Here is a 27,243-nt window from a genome sequence, read left to right on the forward strand (position 1 = left end):
GATTGGGGTATGTGACCCTGGAGCCCAGACAGCCTTGCACATAAATCTTCCTGGTCCACCTGCAGTTCATCTGTCAGCAGCTGCCCCGCTTCTCCGCTGGATGTGCTATTCCCACACACCCCTGGCCTCTGTAGGCCATTGGAAATGCAGACTGGCTCTGTTCTGTCTCTGGGTCTTCTTCAATCTTGTCCTGTTTCATTGCCTACTATGCCCAGGCTCTGCTCTCCTGAGTGATTTCATGAAGCCCAAACTAAGAGTGGATGAGCTGCCACATCACAACTATGGCCAATTGCCCTCAGGACTGATGTTCTTTTTGTCAGCAAGACTTACTTCAGAGCAGCTGATAGTACCCCAGAGGCAGGTCAACAGAGGGAACTAGACAAGTCCAGAATTTCTGATTGGCTTGAACCAGATATAAGCAATATTCATAGGTTATCTGCCCTTTTCTAGAACTGGAAGCAGATTTTTCCAGTATGGCAAATAATAGTGTACTGTATGGGGAACAAATTAACACAGTAATGCACACTTCTGTGTCTCTTCTAGATGCTAAGCACTATATTAAATAAAAATGCCTAGTGCAGTGGTTCCCGAGTATGGATTTGATCTAATCATTCTCTTTATTAGCTGAGTGACCTTGGACAAGTCAGTCCATCAGAATCATCTATAAAAATAGCACATAGTGATTATCAATGGTTGTGAGGATTAAAAAGCCTCAAGTAAAGTTGCACTTTTAAAGTGCCCAACACCTAGTAAGCAGTCAGTAAGTTGGTGTGTTGGGGAAAATAGGATCCTTAAATAAGGAAAGATCAACAATATGAATCAGGATATGAGCGGTACAGGTGGTGAATCCAAGGCAATTTTTTCATAAAAGGGTCTAATAGGCCTTCGGAGAGGCCAAAATTGGGCTGTTCCTGGGAAGAATGGGTAGAACTTAAATGATTTGATCTGGGAGAGTTTGCATTTTTCTGCAATCTGGGGGAGCTTGTAGCAGAAAGAGACTAGAGTAGGAATTAGAAGGCATGGTCCCTCTGTTTTCTACACTTAGCCTGAATTTGGGCACACCAGTGAGCACTGATTTCCCGATTGTAAAAAACGGGGAGGGGGAATACCTGCTCTGCCCAGCTCTCGGGGTTATTGGAAGCACACATGAGGTGAGTTGTGTAAAAAACACTTTAAAATGGTAAAATGCAACATAAGAGGAAAACCATTATTGAACCCTTAAGATTAGGAAGAGAGGATCCCAGGAGACTCCCTGCTACCTAAGATTGTCATCATGTGACCTGTGTAACAGTGAAGTACTGACAGCCCTAGAAAGGTCACAGCCCATTGTTAACACATCCTTCCGACGCCTCTCCACTTGCCCAAAATATGTGCTAGGATCTCCATCCAGAGTACCTGAATCAGTACGTCAAGTCTTCCAGACAATAACAACAATTGCAGTAATAGCAAATAGCAATAACAACAACAGTAAAGCAGCCACAGACATTTATTTGGCACTTACTATATGTTAGACGCTCCACTAAATAATTTACAAATCTTTTATCTTTTATTTCTCAAGCAACATCATAAAGTGACTATTATTATTTCCAGCTTAGGGGTAATTAAATTGAGGCTCTCTCTAAAAATCAATAAACATATCTTTGAGTGACGATTTTAAAAAAAGTTAATGTTCAGGGAGTCCCTCTCCACATGTTATTTCCCTTTCAGTACCACATGCACTTTCTAGTCCAGAGACTGGGCGATAACCATAAGAATAATGCCTGTGCTTTTCCCGGGCTTTATATAGTCATGGTTTCATTGGATCATCACAATAAGGCCTTGAAAAGGGGCATTATTCCTATTTTACTCTTGAGGAAACTGAAGCTAAGGGCAGTCAAAGAACTAGCCCAAATGCCCAGCCCCTAATTGGGAGCGCTGTTTGAAATGTTACAGCTATTACTAATAAAAATAATAGCAAAGGTAGAGCATTGCGTACAGCCCATAGACAGTGTGCAGCAGGAAACAACCGAATGTTTTCTATTTCAACTTTGGAATGCTGTGGTGTGATGTTCAGAGATGTTAAATATTTGGGCTTGCTTATACTTAAAATTATCTCCCTGTCGTATACATTTAAATAACCAAGTCCTGGAACTTGCTGGAAAGCAAAAGGTTTATTCTTGAGTAACAGGGCTGAAATTGAAGGACAGCGGATCAGCTATGAAATTCTTATCATGGCACAAAGGTTTTTGAATGTCAAATGTTAAACTCCTCTGCATTCAGTAGGAATCTTGCCATGAATCCTCGTCCCCTAGGGCACCTCTCCTGACTGTGCCTGTCAGCTCCATCGTTATGTGTTTTAAATAAAGCTTTCCCTAACATTCAAAACTCCTTCCGGCCCTTCCTTTCAGGAAGGAGACATAAATAAAGTGTGTACCATGCCTTTGCATTTTTGTTTTCTTTTACCTTTTTCTAACCGTGTGCCCACCCTACCCCCCAATCTTCAGAAGTATAAAAGCTAAGGTAAAAAGAGCTTTAAAAAAAAAACACAGGGCTCTGGGGAAGTATGCAAATGACAGAACTGTCTATGGGAAAATTAAGGGAAGTGAAATTCAGCAAGAAAGAAATTCATTGATGTTGTGATGAAACGTTGTCAGTGGAGATGATGACAAATTAGAATCCGTTCCCATGGGGACCGGTGCAGTACCTACTGATCATTTGACCCATGGCTGGATGCTGGCTAGCCGGAGAATTGACCCAAAAGATGACAAGATGGTTTTAGCCCCGTTGTCTCATCAGCATTCAGGAACCCCTCAGGGGATGAAGGGGAGAGAATAAAGAAGGGTAAAAGATGAAAGCTGAGCTGTGGAAAGAAAAATGTTTTTAATTACACTGGGGAGGATTGTGGGTCCACCTGTAGCTTTTTGTTGAGAACGTCCTTTGTTTTCTCCTGTCTGCAGAGAGATCAGGGCAGGATATAGACCCAGAATCTGCCTGGCCTCTTGGAAAGGTCCGAGCTGGTAGCCGGTCCTCTTCAGTCTCACACATACATTCAGGATTTAATCTCTCTGTGGGCCGTCTTTGCTCCAAGACAGTCTGTTATGCTTGCCGAGCAACCTGGATTTGGTTGACGTGCTAAAAAAGAGATTGCTTTTAGAGAGAGAAAAAATACCCCACAGTGGAGCATGAGCTGAGGTTTCCATTGTGAGTCGCTGTCACATGCCTTGTCTGAAGGGCACAGGGAGGTCATCTCAGGCAGCGGGGTCAAGAGAGGCAAGCCCTGCCCCTGGGAGTTAAGAGACCCTTAAGCTCCATATGCCTCAGTTTCTTCACTCGTAAATGGGAATTACAGTTTCATTTAACACTGTGATGGCAGATAAATTAATTCCGATGAAAATCCAGAGGGAAATGTTAAATTCTGAAATTCACTTCCTGAAGGAAGGGAACAGTACACCCAGTCTGTTCTCTTTCTGGGTTACGAACAAATGAACAAACACCCAGGAGTAATTAGAATGGTTTAAGTTAGTTTGATGTAACTTATGTCACAGTTGTCAGATAATAACAGGCAGGCAATGTTTTTGGAGAATACATTATTCAAAGTTGGCCCTACCCCTTTTTCATATTGGCGGTAGGATTTAGCATTTCTAAACTTCCTCAACATCTTGATTCTTGTAGGAATTATGAAGAATTCTAAATGAAATATTAATTTTTAAAAATCTAATTCTTATTGTAAAGTAATAAGATTGTGTATTCTGCTAAGAATATCACAGCATTTGTTAAATGGGTTTGAACCGAAATGGGGGAGGAGGTTGTCAGTCTGTGTGTTACGAAGTGTTGCATCAAAGTTGAAAGCTTAGGCTCTGAAATTAGAACACTCCTGGGTATGGGTCCCAGCTCTACTACTTACTAGCTTTGTGACCTTGAGCAATTTATTTAACCTTCAGTGTCTGCTTCTGGAAAATGGAGACATGTACCTTAGAGGGTCCTTTGAAGGATTAATTGGTATATGCTTCTACGGTGCTTAGAGTAGTACTCACACAGAGTTAGCACTCAGCAAACGTTGGCAATTATTATGTTTTCGTAAATACTGCAAGGTGGGGTGTCACAATATGAAAGCTGAGGAGTTTCTGACAGGCACAAATCCAAGTGGGAGAGCTTAAGCCTGACGCCTTTGTTCATTGCCAGTGTATCTGGGTTCTGCATGAAGGTGCTGCCTCCACTGATGAGGACTGGAGCTTGCAGCCCACCCTAACCAGGAGGCAGACATTCCTGTAGTTCTGTGCCTTGGCTGATTGTGTTAAGAGAAGTTCCATTCCACACAGTCTGTGATTTGTCATCTATTTTATCTCAAGCCACCTTTGCAGCTTCTTTTAACTTTGGTTTGTCTGGGGCACCTTAGCTGAGCAGATGAATACAGAGGCTCTACAGTCCAGACAGTTCTGAGTTTGAATAAGTGAGTGGTTTTTTTCACTTATTTTGCAGCTTTGGGCCACAAAATAACCTCATTGTTACAAGATGATAATACCTACATTGTAGGCTCCTGTGTCTAATAAGTACCACTATAGGGTAGCTGTTATAATTTTCTGAAGAACCCTGAAGCCTCTTTACAGTGGGTTTATAACACACAGGCTCTAATCTTGATGATGCTGATGATTTAGATACGGCACATGGGTCTGAGCAGCTCTGTCTAGTGTAGCTTCAGTATGTTTTTCTTAGGACAGAATTCTGCCCATCGGGTGTGCCAGTTACTCATTGCTGCATAACAGACCACCCCAAATTTAGTGGCATAAACAAACTATATCTTTATGTCCATGGATTTTTTGGGTGAGGAATTTGGGTCAGGCACACCAAGGATGGCTTATCTCTGCTCGGTGATGCCTGCGGCTTCCTCAGGGAAGACCGAGGGCTGGGATTATCTGGAGCTTCTTGAGTCACATCTGGAGTCTGGGCTAGATGACTTGAAGACTTGCTCCGCCGGAGCTGGCAACCAGGCACGCATGTGCGTTGGGCCTGGTCACAGCATGGTAGCTGAGAGCATTCCAAGAGGGACAGGAGGAAGCACGTGGCCTTTTATGACCTGACCCTAGAGATTGCCCAGTGTCGCCTTCTCCATGCTTTGCTGGTAGAAGCCATCAGAAGCCCACCCAGATTCAAGCAGTGGGAGTCATGAGACCCACTTCTCAGTGGGGAGGCGTGTTCAGCCAATTTTTATACAATTACTAGGATTATGGCTCCTACCTAGGGACATGTTAGGGCTTCTGACTTCTACATGTAGCAAAGCAAGCTGCACAATCTTTCTATTGCAGCTGCTTAACTCTGTGTTGTATAATGAAACAGTATGTATACAAATGGCTGTGTGTTAATAAAACTTTACTTACAAACACTGGCATTTGAATTTCTAATAATAAAGTATCACAAAATGCCTTTTCACAAAAAGACATTTAAAAATGTAAGCTCAGCTGGCGTGGCTCAGTGGTTGAGCATCGACCTAGGATCCAGGAGCTCTCAGTTGGATTCCCGGTCAGGGCACATGCCCGGGTTGCGGGCTCCATCCCCAGCAGGGGGCGCGCAGGGGGCAGCCGATCAGTGACTCTCTCATCATTGATATTTCTATCTCTCTCTCCCTCTCCCTCTCCCTTCCTCTCTCTGAAATCAATAAAGATATGTTTTTTAAATAAGTAAATAAACCAAAAAAAAGGAAACTCATTCTTGGCTCCTACAAACAGGCAGTGAGCCAGATTAGAACATTATAATTAGCTATATCTGGCTTTTTTTTTAATTAGAATTTTCCGAATATGTAGAAGAAATGTGGATATTTCTCAAGTGTTTGTGTGTGTTTCTATGTATGTGAGAGAAGGAAAGGGTTGCAAATTTTATTCTCCCTCTAGAAATGAATTTGTGAAGATATTGGAATTTCAAGTGTGCCTTATGTTTATCCTATCACAGAACATTTGTTATGGGGCAATAACAGACTGCACTCTTGATACTTGTAGGTGGAAAATTCATATTTAGTTTATTTCAGAACCTAAAGGGAAAAGACAGAACTTGGTCTTGGAGTTTCCAGAAATACATATTGTATATTTTTTAAGTAAGCACTCCATGTTTTTGAAGAGGTTATTGATCCTTAGACCAAAAGATAAAGCTGATGATTCCCAGGGATCAGATTCTTTTTTGGCCTTTATTAATTCATTAAACATTTTTTATCTGCCTATAATTCCAGGCAGTGTACTAGGTGAAGATAAAGAGATGAACAAAAATGTATATATAGTACCTGCCCTTACGGGGCGTACGGTCTGGGGGGCAGCCGGGCGTTCAGCAGACCGTAGCCTTGAAGTGTAGCCTGTGCTGAGGCGGGGGTGGCGAACGCGGGGCGCTTGGAGAACACGCATTAGGCTTTAAGCTGGAGCCTTTTACTCTGTCTCATCCTCAGCTGCCCATTGAATGTGAGAGGCTAGGAAATAGAGATTGTTACAGTAGTGCAAAGTGCTGTTAAAAACCATGTCGGGTCGCCCTGGCTGGTGTGGCTCAGCTGGGTGGGCGTCACCCTGTGCACAGGAGGCTGCGGGTTCCATCCCGGCGCAGGGCACGTGCCCGGGTGCGGGCTCGATCCCGGGTGCGGGGCATGCAGGAGGCAGCCGACCGATGTCACGCTCTCACATTGTTGTTTCTCTCTCTCTCTCTCCCTCTCCCTTTTTCTCTCTCAGAAAAATAAATAAGCTACTCTTTAAAAACAAAATAAAAATAAACACGTCCGCACACCTGCTGATGAGTGAATAGTCCTATATCTCTGAATTTTAAAGAACTGTAGGCATATGTGATACCTCTTTCACATTACTTTGGGAAAGGAAAAGCAAAGAACAAAGTAGAAATTTCTAACTATTGAAACGTGTTAGATTTTTTTTCCTTATGGTACCTTGTTGTATGGGTAGAGAACTAACCTGGAAGAACAGTTTGGGACTTAGAGACTGAATTGCAAATTGGGATAATTGTCTTCGATTTTTCTCATTAGGTTTTTTCCAATGGGGCACTATTGACATTTTAGGTTGTATAATTCTTGGTTGTGGGGCTGTCTTGTGCATTGTAGGATGTTCAGAGCATCCTGGCCTCCACCTACTAGATGCCAGTAGCACCCCACCAAGTTGCAGCAACCAAAATCGTCTCTAAACTTTGCCACATGTCCCCTTAGGAGGGTAAAATCACCAGTGGTTCAAATTAAAATGGGAAATTAAACGGTTTCTCTACATTTTATTGCAAAGACCCCAGCGAGGAGAAACATACATTTCTTTTTAATAAGAAGAAAGAACTCTAGCTCAGGGAATAGAATTGCAGATGGACTTAATTTTGAGACACAAAGTCCCTCCTTTGAAAATGCTGAAATGAATTTGGACAACCCATTATCAAATCATCCATACTCTTGCTATGTCGAGAAATTTTTCTGAACTCTATAGTTTGTGCAATATTTAGCAAGGCTGATACCCTCAGTTATTTAATTGAAACTTAAAGTTTCTAAATATCACTGGAACAAGATCAAATTTTAAAATGGGCTTGAAAATAACAAGTGAAGATATTTGGAGTTGGCTCCAGGTTCTTATCCTGTGAGCTGTTGGATTGTGTGAGATGCATGACCCAAAGGAGGTGATTAGTTCCCCACTAGCATGCTGATAATGAAAGCTCTACAAAACCAATTAGCTATAATTCTACCAGTCATTTCATTTGGGCAACATTCTGTTTAAGGGGAGGAAAAACAACACTGTTTTCCTTGGAGATCTGTAATTAAGCTGTGATATTTGATGGCAACAATCGAGGAAAAAGCAGTAAGCTTATCCATTTGCTTTTGTTACTCCCACATGGAAGTAAATTATGATGAAGTGTTCTGTTCATAGCAGTTAAGAAAGACATTTGTCCATTTTAAGGTATAACAGATCGAATGAGTGTATTTCTAATTATACATTTTGTTTTATTTGGATATCTGCATTGCACAACCCCAAGGATTTGCCCTTCACATGGAAGACTGTGAGGGTGCTCCTGAAGTTGTGTAGGACAATACATTCAATGTCATTTTTTTTCTTTATGTATTTTCCCCCTGACAAAAACGTATGTGAATCCAGAACCATGAGTAGTGGGGTTTTTCCTTCCAATCCCTATTATTGCTCTCTAACTCCCAAAGCCCACTGCTATACTGACAGTCATATCCATAAACTGTTTTTCTTTATCTAGCAGGCATTTTATGGATTGATATTGTTGTTTGAATTTGAACACATGAAAAGTTCTTAATGCATTAGCCCCTATTTTAAGACAGAAGACATTACTTGATTGTTATTTGAGTATCCTTCTGTGACTTCTGGGCATTGTGCTGTTTTTAATCTCAATTTACACAGTAGACGAAGACTTGGATGTGTGTTGTTTTACCTGAAGTTTAATTCATAAAGTTTGTGACACAAATGAGCTTATTAGAACAAATACAGTGGGTTATTGTTTTGGGCTTTCGATTTATTTTGCTCACTGTCGTCCCACAGCTAGCCAAAAAAATCCGAGAGAAGTTCAACCGTTACTTGGACGTGGTCAACCGGAACAAGCAAGTGGTGGAAGCGTCCTATACGGCCCACCTGACCTCTCCCCTCACCGCGATTCAGGACTGCTGCACCATCCCGCCCTCCATGATGGAGTAAGACCTCAGCGTTTTCTGTTGGCCTTGAAACCAGGAATTGAATTGCTTTGCACTCATGTTCAAAATACCTGTTTGTTTGTTACAAAGTCTATAATATTCTTTCGTAAATAAGTCCTTTATTATTATATAGACAAGTAATTTTTAAAGAAGTGTGACTCAGTTTCTATATACAGGGAATTCCTGGGCCTTCCCTGCTCCCCTTTTCATCATCTGGAATTCAGGTTCCACAGTATGGAATATTGTTTGAGCACAGAGTTGACTAAGTCTAGAAAATTGCAAACATTTTGTCATGTGTCAACTAGTAAGTGATGACTAAGGTCATCTCACTGATTCTGGTAATTTGATTTAAGGGAGTGCTTTTCGTCTTTGATTAAGAGCAGCAAAAGTTCCCACTTCCGACTTTAGTGTCAGTACCACCTTTAAAACTACCAAGGAAGTGCGACTTCAGGTACTATTGAAAAAGAATTGGATTCTGTGTGGTTGAGGATGTTTTTATTTATTGGGCTGGTGATATTTGTATCTGGAAGAGTGTAGGGTCACATGATGCTGGAAATTGTAGTGAAAGGAACACTTATCTTGAGGTACAAAGAATTTAATTTTCTATTTGACTTGGCTGTGATCTTAATAAAGTTACTTAATGTTTATTTATTTATTTAAATATATCTTTATTTAAATAAATAAAGGGAGAGGAAAGGAGAGGAAGAGAGAGAGATAGAAACATCAATGATGAGAGAGTCATTGATCGAGCCCACAATCCGGGCATGTGCCCTGACCAGGAATCGAACCCTGATCGCCTGGATCCTAGGTCGAGGCTCAACTGCTGAGCCACACCCGGCTGGGCTTAATGTTTATTTTTATGTTCAGTTTTCTAGCAGTGTATAGCAATCTTTATTATACCAATTTCCTGGGCTATTTAGAATGAGTGAAAGGTGTTAACATGCTTTAAAAATTATGAGTGTGTTACCATAATTAATATGTATTACTCCTCTTTTTACACAATAAATGCTCTTGAGGTTGTGCAAAGGATGGATGTAACATTATTTTTTAGTGGTTAAATGATGCTTTGCTTCCACAAGGAAGTTTTTACTTATTATAGTTTGTTGGTGGGCTGCATTGGTAGCAGGGCATTTTATTTCTCCATCTATGTAATATTATCATGAGCCTTCTCTCAGGCTTACTGTGTTTGTGGCCCAAAGCAGCTCACATTAGTTGTTTACTTAATTAAATGGAAAGTGTATACAATTTGGAACGAGACTATCTGGACATGAATCCTACCTACAGCACATAATACTAAGACACTCTTGCATATTTGATGTCTTTGAGTCACCCTGTCTTCATCTCTAAAATGGGGACAAGAATGAATACTTCACAGGGTGTCATAAGCATTCAGTACTGTAAATGTGAAAATACTTTGTAAACTGTAATGTTCTGAACAAATACTAATCATAATATTTATATACTCCCATAGCATAGTGAACATTTTATTTTTGGCTTATTAGATTTAATCAAAAGAGATGCACATTTTAATAACTGGCATCAGTAACTTAATGTTTTTGACAAATTTATCTCTTATCTAAAAATAAATTTGGGGTCCATTTGGGTTTTGAACTAAAGAAAAAATCATTTTCAGAACTTAGAGAAAAGATACGATAGTAAGGGAGAAGCCCTTAGAGCTGAAATTATGCTTAAACAGTGATTCTCAACCAGGGGTGATTTTTTTTCTTTTCTCCCCTCAAGGGACACTTAATAATGTCTGGAAACATGTTCAGTTGGAAGGTGGGGACAGTTGCTACTGGCATGTAGTGAGTAGAAGCCAGGGATGTGGCTCATACCCCATAATGCACAAAGTCGCCCCCAAAACAAAGAATTGTCGGGCGCAAAATGTTAGTGGTGCAGAGGGTGAAAAACCCTGGCTTAGAAGATTAGAGAGATCTTCATGATTTCGTAAGTGGACCTATTGCTGTAGATTAAACAAAAAGCTTAAATTGACTGGTGTCTGCTGGTGAATCTACCCCATATTTCTCATTCCCATTCTCATTCTCATCACCGGGTGAATTTCTATTAATGTTTCAAAAAGTAACTCAACAATTTGCCTCTCTCCATAGTTTCCTATTACCTCTTTTCTCTCTACCTATTTCCCTTTGCCCCTGGAAGAATCCATTGTTCCTCTTCTGTTCCCATAGTAAGTTTCATACACCTCTGGTATGTGTAGAGCTTACCCGTATCATTCATTGGTGGGGGTGAGTCTGCCTCCCCTGCTCTTCTGGGCAGGGATTACACTCATCCATTTTCACCCCAGCACCTGGCAATTGGGTTTATTTACTATTTGTTGGAATCTAAATTGATTCAAATATGGGGATGAATAAGGGAATGTCAGCTCTCAAGAAACTTAAAAATTATTGGGTGGGGGACAAATACTGAACATAATATGCAGTTAAGGCAAATTGTGGCACAGCAGAGAGGTGCTGTGGTTTCTTGAAACAGAGAAATATTCCAGGTGGGTGGCATCACAGAAGGCTCTATAGACTTTATTTAGAAATATGCATTGGATTTTATCTGGTCATTTGGAGGGATATCACAAGAAAATAATCAGACATGTTTATAAAGATAAACATGTAAAGAAAGTCATTGTAGTGCCATTTAGAAGAGAGAATATTGTAAAGACCCTACTTTTCTAACAATAGGGGATTAGTTAAGGAAATTGTATCATATAAAAGTGAGATGATAAAATGCAGCCATGCTGTAGAAGAGTATTTGCTTACTTGTGAAAATGGCCATACATACATGCACACATACATGCACTCTGTCATTATTTGTTGAAGGAATGATCTGAAGAATTCACATTCTCAGATATAGAAAAAAACAGATTAAGGCTTAATCTAAGACATTCATTTTCAAAGATATCACTTAAGATAGTTTTGAAAAAAAGTTTATTTACTTGTGTAATTTAATTAACAGCTCCCTTCGTGTTGTATTGGGTCAAGTGATGAGGGCGCATGAGATCCAGGGCTCTCCCACAAGAAGTGCCCAGACACACACACACACACACACACACACACACACACACACACACACACACACTCATAATCACAGTCATGGACTGCATCTAGCCTGCAGATTTATTTTGCCCCACAAGATGTTTTAAGGGTTTTTAAATTTGTAAGGTTTAAAATCTGTTGCTAACATTTAAACTTCGGGAGGTTACACATCCCTATTTCTGGCTTCTCTCAAGTCAGAAGATTTGGCAGTAGTGGGTCCGCATTCCCACTGAGCTGTAGCTTCTGTGAAGAGCAGCTCCCCTTTGAAGGCAGAGCATGCTTTCTCCCGTTCACCACAGTTCCCCCAAGTCCATATTGCAGTGTACCCAACCCATTCCCCACACGGTCATCACCTGCTCAGCCCCCATTACTGCATGTGAGTTTGCAACTCGTGATCTGAAATGACTATATAGTGTTAATAAATTTGACAAGAAAATGTCTTGTCCATGTGCATTTCCTTCTATTGCAACTTGAGCATGCATTCTCACGCTCTCAAATTTCAAGAATATAACTCCTTTATGTATAACACTAAGAATATCTACCCCAGAAACCTGGCTTGCCACAGGCATGGGGCTCTGCTGTGCACATTTGAAGCTGTTGTTTAGTCAGCAGGCCCTGCCAACTCTTGGCTTTTACATAAACCAATCAATAATTTCATCTGCCATATCTCTTAGTCTGTTTCTTTCCCCCCCTTTCCCAATCTCCTCTATAGATGTTTTTGCCTGTGGCATTCTTATTTTTCACTTTTGATGTCATTATTTAAGAAGAAGGAAACAATGGAAAGAATAAACTAAGGAGGCATTACTGGGAAGATGAACTCAGATTTTGTGTGTGTCTCCAAGTGGGTTCAGTATTAACCTCATTCAGTTAATGCTTGTTAATTAGTTAATCATGGTATGAATTGGCATTAAGGCATCCAGACTAGGTTTGAGATGACAAAGCTATACTCTGATGGAGCTAGAGTAAGTAAGCAACTTGTTTCCAAGGCTCTCAGAAGCCAACCACCTGGACGTAGCTCTCTAGACACTTCTCATATTCACCAGGGGAGAATTTAAATGCTTCCCTGATTCCAGAAAATGAAGAAACTTCAGAACCATTGTGAAATTGGATTCCTGCCATTTTACAAGTTGCTTTTTCAGTTGGGGCATCCACTGAAATTGATATAGTCATTGGGGAAAGCAGGTAGGACTCATCTCATTTTCTGAGAAGCCAAATTTAATGCATCCCCTGCTGGTGCCCATTAGAACTATATGATTCAGGAGTCAGGTCTTATCAGTCAATCTGGTGGGGGTGTTGTGCTATAGGCAAAGCAACTAGCATGGGTTCTGATGAAGAACACAGGCTCCTGGTTACAATTCCCATGAATAGTCACTGTTACAACCCTCTATATTACTCAGGGTTGTTCAAAGAAACAGAACCAATAGGGTGAGAGAAAGACTTTTTTATTTTTTTAAATATATCTTTATTGATTTCAGAGAGAGGAAGGGAGAAGGAGAGACAGAGATGGGAACATCAATGATGAGAGAGGTGTCATTGATCGGCTGCCTCCTGCACACCCGTCAGGGGATCGAGCCCACAACCTGGGCATGTGCCCTGACCAGGAATCAAATCGCGATCACCTGATGCTTAACCACTGAGCCAGGCCCAGATTTATTTTAAGGAATTTGCTCATGTGATTGTGGAGATGTTAAGTCCAAAATCTGCAGGGTAGCGCGGCAGGCTGAAAACTCAAGAAAGACTTGCAATTTCAATCTGATGGCAGAATTCCTTGCTTGGGGGAGGTCAGTCTTAGTCCTTTTAGGTCTAAGGACTAATTGGATGAGGCCCACCCACAAGTCCACTGATTTAAATGTTGATCTCATTCCCAAAATCCTTCACAGAAACATCCCAGAATAGTGTTTGACCACATATCTGGGTACCATGGCCCAACCAAATTGACACATAAAGTTAACCATCACAACCCCTTCTCAAAGAAAGGACAGAAAACTGAGCTGGAAAACCTACCATTGGAGTTAAATTTTTATTTACCCTCACATTTATACGAGAGGATACTAGACTCTTATTCCTTGGAGCTTTTGAAGCTGGAGACATCTGTGCCCTGATTTCAAACTATATTACAAAGCTGTAGTAATCAAAACATTGTGATATTGGAAACAAACAAAAAACAGACACAGATTAATGAAACAGAATAGAGATCTCAGAAATAAACTCACACATATATGTTTAGTTAATTTATGACAAAGGAGTCAAGAATATATAATGGGGAAGGGACAGTCTCTCAAATAAATGGTGTTGGGAAAACTGGACCACCATTTTACATTATACACAAAAGACAACTTAAAATGGATTAAAGACTTGAATGTAACACCTGAAACCGTAGGACTCCCAGAAGAAAACATTAGGCAGTAAGCTACTTGACATAAGTGTTGGCCAAGATTTTCTGGATCTGACTTCAAAAGCAAAAATAAGCAAGTGGGACTACTTCAAACTGAAAAGCTTCTGCACAGCAAAGGAAATCACCAACAAAATGAAAAGGCCACCCACTGAATGGGAGAAAATATTTGCAAGTCATATATCTGATAAGGGGTTAATATCTAAAATATATAAGGAATTCATACAACTCAGTAGCAATAAAACAAATCTGATTTAAATGGGCAGAGGATCTGAGTAGACATTTTTCCAAAGACATACAGATGTCCATCAGGTACATGAAAAGATGCTCAACATCACTAATCATTAGGGAAATGCCAATCAAAACCACAGTGAGATACCACCTCACACTTATTAGAATGCCCAACATTAAAAAGACAAGAATAACAAATGTTGGTGATGTGGAGAAAATGGAGCCCTCATGCATTGTTGGTGAGGATGTAAATTGGTGCAGCCACTATGGAAAACAGTGTGGAGATTCCTCAAAGAATTAGAACTACCGTATGATCCAGCAGTTCCACTTTGGGCATTTATTTGAAGGAAAGAAAAACACTAACTTGAGAAGATAGCTGCACCCTCATGTTATTGCAGCATTATTTACAGTAGTCAAACTATTAGTCAAACTAATAGTCCAAGTGTCCATCAATGAATAAAGAAGTAGCAGCCTATCTATGCAAAATGGAATATTATTCAGCCATGAGAAAGAAGAGAAGTGCACAGACACAGATTTCTGTTCTGTTGCTAGCATCACTGTTGTGCTTTGGGGCCGCTGTTAAGTAAAATAAGGGTGACTTGAACATCACTGAGCTACTGCCACAGTTGACTTTTTAACCAAGATGGCCACTAAGTGACTAAGGAGCTGGGAGCATATCCAGAGTGGGTACACTGGATAGGGGGATGCTTTAGGGTCCTGGTGAAGGTTCAGGAAGGCGTGAGATTTCATCATGGTCCTCAGAAAGGCATGCAATTTAAAACTTACGAATTGTTTATTACTGGAATTTTGTATTTAATATTTTCAGGCTGCAGTTGACCACTGGTAATGGAAACTGGAAAATGGAACTGCAGATAAGGGGGGACCACTCTATATCGTTTTCAATTCAACTTGTCACATTCAACTCAACTGTATGTTCAAGGGAGTTAATGTGCGAGACATTGTCCTGGCTACTGTCTGCTAGACCAAGCTGAATAAAACACTCTGAACCTCCAGGAGCTCAGAGGACACGTGCAGAATAAGCTAAGGCAGACTGTCGAGCATCAGGAAAGGAATCCAGTGACTCCTTTAGAGAAGAGAGATTATGAACAGAGAGGCTTCTTAGACTCTGGCTTGGTAGAGAAGTGGCAGTTGAGGCCTTGGAGAGTGGAACTTCTGCAGATAGATCTGGGGGAAGGATTCTTCTGCCCAGAAAACAGCAGGAATTCATAAAGCATTGAGTGTGGTGAGGTGGAAGACACAGGGCTGGAGCAGTGGATAAGAGATGTACCGTGATGGGCTCGAAATCCTTGATCGCGTGGACAAACTTCTCAGTAAGCGATAGGTTTTAAAGCAAGGTCTGTAGTCATGTCTGTGATTTGGGCAGATTAATTAGTTGGCAAGTGAAGGATAGATTGTGGTGCAAAGGCATGTTGTTTGTGAAGATGGGCCATCCTAATAATCCAGGAGAATGGCACCTCAGTTACAATCCTCAAGGAAGGATTGTAGGAAGGCAGAAGGTATCCAGGGTGGTGGTGGGTTATATGGAATCTGCCAACCAGTTTTTATTGGAGATTTTGGTGGGGAAGAAGATTTTAAAAGATGGTCCTAAATTTTAAATTGTGAATCTCAAGATAGGAATCTGTTAATGAAAGTGAAAATCAGAGCAAAAAGAGATTTTTAAGAAGATAATGAGTTTAGTATAAACTTCTAGATTTTAATCTTGAATTGCATGTGGATCGTTCTTGCAAGGAGTCTTGCCAAACAGTTGAGATTAGCCTGTAGTATTATTTTTATCCCACAAATATTTTCATCTCCACAACCATGTTATGTGCATGGCTATGTATAGTTTTAATGTGCTAATGCACCAGTGAGTTTTTCCTAAAATCATGTTTCTAGACATAACAGCTGACCCACATGTAGGCAGCCCCTATTATCCCCCACTCCTATTTTAAGGTAGTACACATGAAAAAAAAAAATGCTGTAAAATATTTAACCCTAGGTACAATTTATTTCTTATTACTGTTCTCATGAAAATATAATACTATGACTTAGCCAGGTGCTTTAGCACCTATGACTCTCTTTCCTTTCTTCCTTTGGGGTCACATCATCAAATAATGTGACAAGCTTGGTCCTTGACAGCTGAGTTTAATTTTATTTCAGGTCCTGTTCTTTCCCCAGGAAGATGTGTTTTGTGTTTTTCCCCTTACAGTACTGTATGGTGAATCTTAGTTTTTCAAGTCATTCTCCCTCCTTTATCTCAAACTTTAAACTCATCCCTTTAGAAATTATTATTACCTGCAGGCAGGCAAAATGTCACAGATACAGTCTTACGGCTATTGGTGCCCAAAGGACTTGAGTTGAACTCAGAATTCAACAATGATTTTGCAGAGTGCTTTACATCCCAGAAGGCCCGCTCAGTTACATTACTTATGTAAGTTACATGTGTTTATACTTCAGTAAAATACTTTCTTGGGCTTTTGCTTCTGTAAACATTATTTTACTTAATTTACATTCTTCATGCGATCCTCTCAAGTGGTGGTAGGGTAGACACTGTCCTCTCCCCACCCTCAACCCCTGTTTTGCCAGTGAAGAACTAGGCTCAGAGAGGTGTGTCTGGGCTCAAGGTCGCTTGGTTTGGAATATAGGTTCCCTGATTCCAAATAATTTTCTTTCCATGATAAAATATTTTGCCCAGTGATAACATTAGAAGGATTTATCTGGCCCTTGAAACACTAAACTATACATTCCTTCTTTGAATTTTACTGAGGCTATTGTATGACCCTCTGAAGTGTCTAAATTGGCTGAATGTAATGCCCCCATAGTCTAGTTAGTATGTTTCTCAGTCTTAAAAGCATGTTCCTTGAGCAGTGTCACACGTGTGCATGTGTGTGTATGTGTATATAGATAGATATCTTTGTCTTTAGAGCTATTGATGAGCATCGTTAGAGCAGAGAGCATGTGTATTGGGTCTGCTGACAGCCCTGCTGTCTGAATTTTCCTCGTGTGACCGTCACCAAAGGCAGGATGGGAGACCTGCCACTCTGCTTAGAATACTGAATTTCACCCGGGGCCTTTTATGTATTTTAGGGAGAGATGGTCCTCTTATTCCCTCCCTCCTTTCCTCCCTCCCTCCCATCTTTCCTCTCTGCCTCTGCCCTTCTCCCTCACCCTCCCTTTCTTCCTTCCTGAAAATCTTGTCTCTAGCAGAAATTGCCAACCTTAAGAAATGCATCCGATTGCAGCAGAGGACCAGAAACTTCCTTTGAGATTTCTGAGTGTTCTTGTGCAAAAATTCGAAGTGTTTTCAAAGAAGGCCAAGACTTAAACAACATTCTGCCCCTCAGGGGATGTGGCTTGTTTGGTAGATGATGTACTAATCTGTCTTCAGACTCATAGCTTTGTTAACTTTTTAATATTGGGTCAGTAATTTCTTTTGAGGATCCATTAACCGTAAGTATTTCCTATCTTAAGTTTCATGTATCCTTTACAGAACAGGGAGATTTGGACAGGCCTCTTCCCTCAGTGCAGATGTGCCTGAGAGATTGAACCAGTTCATCTTCAAGGTCATCTGCTACCTCTGAGGTGGTTCGTGCTTCTCCTTGATGTCTGTGTCCTACCACTCACAGCGGTGTGCTGTTTACTAACTACTCAGTGTGCGTGCAGGAAGAAAACATGTGAATTTACAATCTCTGCTCTCTAGTCCTAGAAAGTCTCAGCCTTTTAGATTCTCTGCATTTATTCGTTCAGCAGACATTTACTAAAAGTGTGCATTTTACAGGGCTGTGCCCTGGAGATAAACACAGGAAAGGATCTCTCTGTGTGTATTAACTAGCAAAGGGGGAAAGTATATAAATAAACAACTGTAAAGAACGTTAAGTCCTTTGTAGAGGTCAAGTGGCAGGATGGACAAGGGTTATGGAAAAGCTCAGAGGGAGCCTGTGGATCCCACCCCCACCAGGTCTCGGTCCACCCACCTGTACCCTCCTTTATTTTTCCAGATACCCTTCTTTCTTCTTCATGCACCCCGCCCCAACCTGGTGATGAAGAAGGTAAAGATTGTTTAATGTGGTTTTGGAGCCACTTCCAGTCCCCCTAGATGCCCCGGGTGCGATCTCCCAGGCTTGTGTGAGAACGCGGGTTGACTAGATGATCCTTGGACTGAAGCCTCTCAGTGACCTGCGGTGGTGGGGAAAGGGTGCAGAAGAAATCTGGCTGCTTTGCAGGATACTTAGACTTTACTGGAGAGAGAGACTCTTTATTGCCCCGAAAGCCTCACCTTCCAAGGGCATTTGAAAGCAGCCCTTGTTTCTCCTCTCGCTGAGTGGCTGAACCCTGAAGGTTTAATCTTATTACTGATAAGAACAAAAAGAATGTGACTTATCTCTCCAATCTCTGCAGAGATGGAAGGAAACTCCCTTTCTTGGAACACGGTTATGCGTTATTTGACAGCTTTTCAGTTTGTCCATTAATTTAGGTGTTTGAATAAGTAAACGCAGTTGGGGGGTTGGGGTATCATTTACTTTATGAATGTGGTAGTTCCTTTTTGAAGTGATCCCACTCGTACCCCTTCCTCCACCATTCAAACAGAGTTTAAATATTTGCCAGTACAGATGTTTGATTTTTATCTTAGCTCTTTTCTTTGTTTAACTTTATTCTCATGGGTGGTTAAGTGGGAGATAAGGGGGTTCTTGTTTAATTCTTCTCAACTGGTGTTGCTCAAATATTTGGAGAGCAGACACTTCCCAGAAAGGATGAGCAGGAACCTGACTGAGTGGAAGCGAAGTGATATGTCTGTCTCCCTGTGGCATCTTAGTCCACTGTCCACTGTTGGGCTGTTCCTCGGACTGGAGGGCCTGGGGGACATGGGCCTTTCTCAGTGTCCAGATCGTCTTTTAAAGGCTCCTGCAGCTACTGGTCAAGGGGCTTTGCCTTCTTTGCTTCCAGGACAGTGTGCGCTGCTCTTAAAACAGAGCCTGGCAGTTCAGCAGCCCGGGAAGAAGGGGCCTGCGCTGTGCTGTGAGCTCTGTCAGAGGCCTCACAGCGTATGCTCCACACCAGCTTCTGATCTGATACCCGGTTTTGCTTCCAGAAAAAATGGTGGGGTTTTGTGGTTGGTTTGTTTTTTAACCTTTTGCACCCATCTCAGCATTTTAGCAGTGATTACAAACAAGCAAACAAGTAAAAATTATTCACTACCCCATTAGCTGTCATCATATTGGCCTTGTTTATGGACTCCATTATGAATTTAAGCCTTGCTCTTCTGAGATATCCACAGGGATTTGCTTTTTTAAATGTTACCATAAAAATGTGTCCATGAATAAGACTACATTTCACCACCGCCCTTGGAGCCGTGGGTGTGGTTTAGGCTCTATGTGATAAATCGGGCAGCCTTCCCTGGAAATGTTGAGGGAAATCCATTGCAAATTTAAACAAAGACCAAGAGATTCAGGAAGTAAACCCCAACTGGTGTATGTGTCTCTCTCCTTTATGTGTTTTTTTTTCCTCCTAAACTGGGACTCCACTGAAAAGTTGATTTACACTGTGAATCGAGGCTGAATGAAATCCAATTGGAACTCACTTGAACAGTTTTGATGTAAGATTCAAAGCTTCTGCAAATTTATTTTATCTTCTACATTTGCTGATCTCCTGCTTGTAAATCCTGTTGAAGGAGAATAAAAATGACTGCAGCCTGATGGGAATTAAATGTCTGAAGTTCAAAGCAGTTTGCACATCAGAGCAAACGTCAATCAAATGAACATCTTGCAAGCCAGGCAGGGAGTGAATTTCTCCATGGGGAAGAGATCAAAGTGGGAGTCACAGCTCTGTTTTCTCCCTCGGGATGCAGTTTCGATCAGTTGTTCATGAAAGTAAATCCAGAAGGAAGTGGGTTTTTTTTTAACTTAAGGGGGTAGGAAAGATGGAGTTATTTCTCTTGAAACTGAATTTCAGGCCCTGGTTTTTATCTTATAAAACTAAGTATAGAAAGAAATCATAATCCAATATCTCCCGTTTTTTTTAGAGTGAGGATCTACGGGAGATTTAGAAGGGATTATTCTCACTACTTTTTTAAAGCACAGATATAAAGATAATTTGAGTTGCCTGCTCATTTTATGTGAACATTTATTATTATACCAGTTCCTGACCTTTCCATAACGCGACTGGCAGGTAATATACTTCTCAATGAAAAATCTTTTAGGTAACCGCTAAGACTGAATGACGTGTTTTGATAAAGTATCGTAGGCATGAACTTTATATTTCTCATAGTCTCCAAATCAGGGTGAATGGCATGTTCCTTTTTATAAATGGCACCCATTCATAAAATGCATTCTTGTCTTAGGCAGGGCAGCCGTTCCTGGGGCCCAGAGGTGGCTAATATAGCAAGACAGCTAAGCAAGTTTTTCTCCGTTTCGCATCCAGAAGAGAAGCAGGCACTAGTGAGTGTGGCTGAAGAGCTAATCACAGGGTCTTTGCTCCTGTAATTTTTTCTCCTAGCTGGCTCACCAGCTTAGCACATACTCTTTCCTGTGTCTCGTAAGCCCCCTGTTGGCACCTGCTTCCCTACCTGACAGGCGTAGGCAGGGATAGCAGCGGAGCGAGGTTCATTTCTGGGCATTTCATGGTAACTCAGCTGAGGGCGCAGGTTCCATGGCTGAGATTCAGCACATGGGAGGGAATGCAGACAGACTGAGACCACAGCGAGACCTTTGCTGCGCAATACCAGCCAGCAAGAAGCGGGAGGGAGAGTGGTTGGCATGTCTCTGAATTCCTGAAATATCAGAATGTGGGGGCCTGACAGGAGTAAATTGACTTAAAACCACCAGCATTCACTACATGCGGATTGCTCAGAAAGCACGAATTAAATCATGCTCTGAAGTGAAGCTTAACAATCTGTTTCACCTCTTACTAGTGGACTTTCAGAACCCAGATGTCCTTGAGCTAACGAGCAGATAGGTCACGTTGCCTTCTGGCTGAGGTTCTTCTGCAAGGTGGTTATTTATTCGTTCTAAAACATCAGGAAAATTCTATGGCTTCCTTCAGAAAAGGAACTTCTTCGGGTATTTTATTTTGGGATTGAGTTTGATCTCCGCAAGGCTCCGTGTTTGCACTACATCAAATGGAGTTTTCCAGGGCTGTGGATCATGCGTTGCCCACATTTACGTGCAACTTAAACTGTTACGTTATTCAGCATCTTGTATTCATTGTCCCGTGTGAGAATTTTTCAGAATTTAGTGCAGTTTTCTCTTTCTTGGCCTTTTTTTACTTCTCTTTATATTATCTTTGTTGTCCATGAGCCATTTATTCGTTCACGGTCCTCAGATTACCAAAATGCCCAGGGTCTTTTTCTCAGAGGAGAAAGTCGGTGCCAGGAAAGGAGAAAACTAGTATGAACTGGCCCTGAGTCTGCTGTATCTCTGCTCCATGCTCGCTCTTCTAGCCTGGAACCTCTCAGCTTTCGGTAGTGAATGGGAAGGGAGCTTGAGGCTTTTTTAGAATAAATACTAAAAAGTAATTCAAAATGGCCAATTTCGTAGCTATGCCAGTGGTGAACATTTTTTGATCAGTTATTTGTAATTAATGGGGAGCACCTTTAATATCTTCCGCCTCCTCATCCACATTTTTGTCCATAGAGCTCTTTCCGTGTAGCTATGCATTATCGGAAGCCTTGTGTTTAGCTACTATCACTTTCTATTAAGTAAAAAGCAAAGATTTCACCTCAGCCTACAATCTTTCAGCGTAATCCTTTCCTTTGAGAGAACTGAATTCTTCTTCAGCTGTTTTAGATAATGTTGGTGATGATTTATTTTTTGATTTATTGAGATATAGTGTAATGTATTCCTTATGAATGAGAGCTCGAATGTTCACATCTCTTTTTTTAAGACATTTCATTGATTTTTGGAGAGAGAGGGTGGAAGAGAGAAACATCGATGTGAGAGCATAACATTGATCAGCTGCCTCCTGCACGCCCCCTACTGGGGATCAAGCCCACAACCCAGGCGTGTGCCCTGACCGGGAATCGAACTGGCAACCTTTTGGTGCACAGGACAACATCCAACCAACTGAGCCACACTGGCCAGGGCATATGTACACGTCTTGGTTCTGCTAATACCCAGCTGTGAACCTGGGTCTTCTTAATTTAAAATTTTGTACCCAAATGGAGATAATAATAGTATTTCCCTCAGGGTTTAAGAAGATGAGTTAATAATCTACGTAAAGCACTTGAAATAATTGACATGATAAGCACTTAGTAGCTGTTAACTGTTATCATTGCTAATACTTTCAGTGCTAGTTATTATTTATTAAATGCTTACTATGTACAAGGTCTTTAGAGCCATTTTCTGATTTAATTCTTAACACCTTATGAAATAGTTACTATTATTAGTACCATTTTATAGATGAGGAAAACAGAGGCTGAGAAAATGTAAATTATGCACAAGAATTAAATATATCAATAAGCAATTTTAAACCCAAACTCCAGTCCAGGTCTATGTACCTCTCAAGCCCATGCTCCCGACAGAGACATAATCAATGGTTTGCCAGGGTGGCAGTGCCTTACTTGTCAGAGATATCCAATGAACATGATTGAATAAAACATCCAGACCTCTCCAGTGACCTAGCTCTCTGTCCTTCCTCATTAGTCAGTCCCCAATGAGAATGGATGGAGCACACATTTCCAGCAGTGTGCTAGACCTGAGAGAGAAGTGTAAACCTCAAGTAACTTACAGTCGCACCAGGGAGAACTCGGGCTTCTCAAATATGTGAAAGGTTTTAGAGAGAATTGGGAGTTGAAGTGCTGCGTGTCTGGTAGGGTTTAGGCCATTGAAGCTCCCATAAAGGAATTGGAGAAGGCAAAGTAAGTAAGGTAATTTGCTCATGATTTATAATAAATCTTATTTTTAAATTTTTATTGATTAGTGTTTTTTTGCATAAACGGAATCTAAACCTGGTTGATCTGTGTCTAATGGACATCAACTATGATGACACTATGTTAAGCTCATTTCAAGGCAATTTTAAAAAATAGGAAAAGAGACACATGCATGGAATTAAGATGCAGAATGGCACTGGTCAGTTTGGAGGAGAAAGGGGACATCATAGGCTGGAGCCGATAGGAGAGTTTTCAGGGAGGAAGATGTGAAGAGCTGGGCTTTGTATGGGTGCAGTGGGCACTGGAGAGCATCGCAGTTGGGATCCAGCAGTTGAGGGACTGGTCTGGTTAGAACTATAGGTTGGGAGATAGTGGGAATAAAAGGTTGGGTAGATAATTGATAACACGCACTACATTGTGAAGCCTTTCTATGACTGACAAATATTTACTAAGCACCTACTTTTGTTAATGAGTTACTTCCATTTTTTTCTTATAAAAATGTTTTCTTTAAAGTTCTTAGGGATGATCTTTTCAGTACAGAATAGAAAAAAAAAACAACTATAAAAATAGTTCCCTGGTTCTTGATAGCACAAGTCCTGACTATGGAGACTTCATTTGAGGAGACAGGGGCTCTCTCCAAGCTTACACGTCACCTAGAAGAACTAAGAGAGGAACTTGAGTTACCTCTCTTAGTTCTTCCTTATGTGCCACTTCAATTAAGCAGTGTGGTGTGTGGCTCACCCTTGGACAGGGAATTGGGTGATGGGATTCAAGTTCCTTTTAGGCCCCTGACTTTTGCTGTGATCCTTGGTGTCACTTTTCTCAACTGTGAAATGGGTAGGTCTAAAGGGGGTTTGTAATTCATACAGCAAAGTGCAGATGTGAGTTGCAGGCAGACCATATAGCTCACAAAAAGCCTAAATTTTATCTGGCCTTATTAAAAAGTATGTGAGGGCAGATTCAATGTGGCATCTAGAGCATGGCGAGCAGGTGAGTCACTTATATAACACTCCTCTCACTTTACAGAAGGTCAAATGTAAAGCAAGAGAGGGATAGTGGAATTATGTTGCTTTGCCAGCTTGCACACAGCCAGCTGCTGATATAATAATTTCTTCTTTTCTCTCCATCTGTGGCTTCTGAGGCAGCAGTCTTCTCGTCTAGACAAATTGGAGCAGGTCCAAGGAGGAGTCACCATGATGGTGAAGCAACTGTGTCCTTGGGGGCACAGTTGACAATATTGATGTAATTCTGATCTGGGTTAGAGGCTGGACTAAAAGATCTCTTAAAATCCAGTTCCCTCCTTTGAGATGATATGTTTCAAAACAAAATGTTTACCTTTTGGAACCCAACACACCATGTGAAAACCTAGCCTCCCTGCTCATACAATCAGTTCAGTTTTGTAGCTCAGACATTATGAGATGTGGTCAACAGATAATCAAATTCATGTGAATGACTGAGTTCGGATTGCTTCTCCGAGGTGGTACGGGCGATACAGCTTCTCTTCCTGTGGCAGTGGGGTTTCATTAATGACATTTATCATCTGAGGAACACATTTTAACACACATTTTAAAAAACATAATTTCAGATTGAATATTTCTGGGGGGGGGTGGGAATCTTAGAAACGTCGTAAGTCCTTCCAATATCTGAAATCCTGAATAGGTTACTTAGAAGTTCACTTTTTTTCCCCCTCTTTTGTTACTTCTGGGTTAAATTCACTTTTACAGATACTCTTAGTGACTAATGAGTTAGTACTTTTTCCTGTTATTTTCTTGTAGATTGTTGGTAGCTCTAGCGAATGACCCATTTTTTGCACTAGTATTTATTGGTCTGCTACTAGCCAGAGTACTAACATTGTTCTACTTCAGTACTAGCATGGTGCTACCACTGGAAATCAGAAAAGACCTTGGTCTTATTTACATTACAGTCTAGAAGGTGCAAGCTGTGTGTCATGTACAATGAAAGGGACTTAGGTGCATTATTTATCATCATTTTTGCAGCTTTGGAAAATAAGTTTTGTTTTTTCTAGATAAGAAAACTGAGGCTCAGAAAAATTAAACAGTTTTGCCCAAGGACATATATTTAATAGTGACATAGCAGAGATTCAAATCTAGATCTTTCCTACCCCGAAGTCATTCTTTCTCCTACACTAGTGTCTGTTTTGGTCCTTGGTCGTTGATTTTCACATAGGATAACTTAAAGAACCGTTTCATATGTAACACCAGAGCTCAAGTCTGATTTGTGTTTTTCTAGTCTGTGAATCTATTTTCTGCATGATTTTATCAACAGTACCTGACTCAGGTTCATGGAAGAAACGTTGGTTGAAAGGATGGTTTTTCTTCATCTCCTTAGAATTGAACTTGATTTCTAAAGCCTTCTAGATGCAAATGTTTTTCCCCAAAACTGCTCTGCGGTGGGGTTTTTTTTATATATATTTAAAATCTAAATCACAATTTTACTGTTTATGAGCTGACCTATTTTATATATAGTAGGAACTCTTATTTTTGTTGCTTTGTTTTTCTGCATTGATTAGCCACCAAGTCAGTATTGCTAATTCTCTCCTATTCTTTCAGGTTCGATGGGAACTTTAATACCAATGTATCTAGAACAATTAGCTGTGATCGACTTTCTACTACTGTTAATAGCCGGGCCTTCAATCCAGGACGAGACTTAAATTCAGGTCAGTGACCTCTGAGTTTTATAAAAATAAACGACATTACACCACATTCAAGTATATGAATAAATGTATTGCTTTAGACATTTTCCTTAAGTTTTAAAGAAAAATATGTACTTAAAATAGGATATTTCCTGCTGGAAAGTTGACATTCTGAAGAGGGAAAGGAAGAAGAACACTGAGCTACTAGGTACCGAGCGTTTACTATATCACTTATATGGCACATGCCGCTTACCTTGCTAGGCTCTTCAGCCCGTTATCTCATTGTTAGGAGTTTTACATTTGTTATTTTAAAGGTTATTTTAGAGACCCAGTTATCTTTGCAATAGGAGATGTTGAGTTTCATTTGTATTTTCAATTTTTAATTTGTCTTGGGGGGTGTTTTGGAAAAGTGATGGGGCAGCTTTTCTACTAATAAACAGTGTCACGAGGCTTTATATTGAGTCTAACGTTCTTCCTGGTCTCAGTGGCACTCGGCTTTATGCAGCAGTAGTAACGACTAGGGTACCTGCATGTGTGTGACTCCCAACTGACATGCCGTTTCTACTCCTGCCCTGGAGTTTCAGTTTATGTGTCTCTCCTCTTGTCTTGTTTATACTTGTTGATTCATGGACCTCAGAACCTAAAGGCTTCACCTTTTCAGAGCTGGAAGGGCTTTTAGAAATCACCTCCTAGCCTCAGTTTTCGGTTTTTACCAAGGAAGAGTCAAAGGTTCAGAAGGGTCCTAAGACTTCCTTTATTGCTGGAGAGATGAAAGATTTAATCCTTAAATATGAAGAACTGTGTTTCCCAAATTCTAGGTGTCTTGCAGACATGTAAACCCCAAGAGAAAACCAGAGGACCAGAATAGTTCTTTGTAGAGCTCCATCCGATCTCTGTCCAGGGAAAGCACTGTAGTGTTTGGGAATTGTATACACACACTAAGTAACCTATTAGGTCTGGGAAGATAGAACTATAAGCTTTATGTTGCTTAAAGGTCATAAAACTAGAGCTGCTAGCTGAGTGGTCCAGCCTAAATCAGCGAGGCACATATTGTCTAGACCAGCGTATAATGGATTCAGTCATTTTTTTATTGGTTTGAAAATCTGGAAAACTTCTGGAGAAGATGGGGTTTGCTACTAGAAAGGATGTTAAATGAAGATAATTTTCATAAAAAAACATAAGGAAGTACAGAAAGGCAGAGAATGGGCAGAGAAAATGAAGTATGGAAGAGTCCATAGCTGGCACAGAGCTCAAAGCTGGAATTTGTTCCCAAATTTAGTATTTGCCCTTTTTTCTTCAGATTTATACAGTAACACAAGACATGTTTCTGGGTCTGAAGACTTAAGGTTGAAATAGCAACCTTTGAACAGGATCAGACTTAAATGTGTCCCGAAAATGCACAATTTAATCCAACAATATGTG

General features: G+C 40.8%; 1 protein-coding gene across 1 annotated transcript in view; it reads left to right on the forward strand.

Annotated features, from left to right (window-relative positions):
- CACHD1 (cache domain containing 1) overlaps window positions 1-27,243 on the forward strand; it is a 192,433-nt gene that overhangs the window by 96,934 nt on the left and 68,256 nt on the right. The window contains exons 3-4 of the mRNA XM_016208395.2: window positions 8,493-8,641; window positions 25,739-25,845. Of these exons, the coding sequence (XP_016063881.2) occupies window positions 8,493-8,641; window positions 25,739-25,845 (256 nt within the window). The remainder of the gene's footprint in view (window positions 1-8,492; window positions 8,642-25,738; window positions 25,846-27,243) is intronic.

Source organism: Miniopterus natalensis, chromosome 9 (genome assembly GCF_054644295.1).
Source record: "Miniopterus natalensis isolate mMinNat1 chromosome 9, mMinNat1.hap1, whole genome shotgun sequence".
NCBI classification, from domain to species: domain Eukaryota; kingdom Metazoa; phylum Chordata; class Mammalia; order Chiroptera; family Miniopteridae; genus Miniopterus; species Miniopterus natalensis.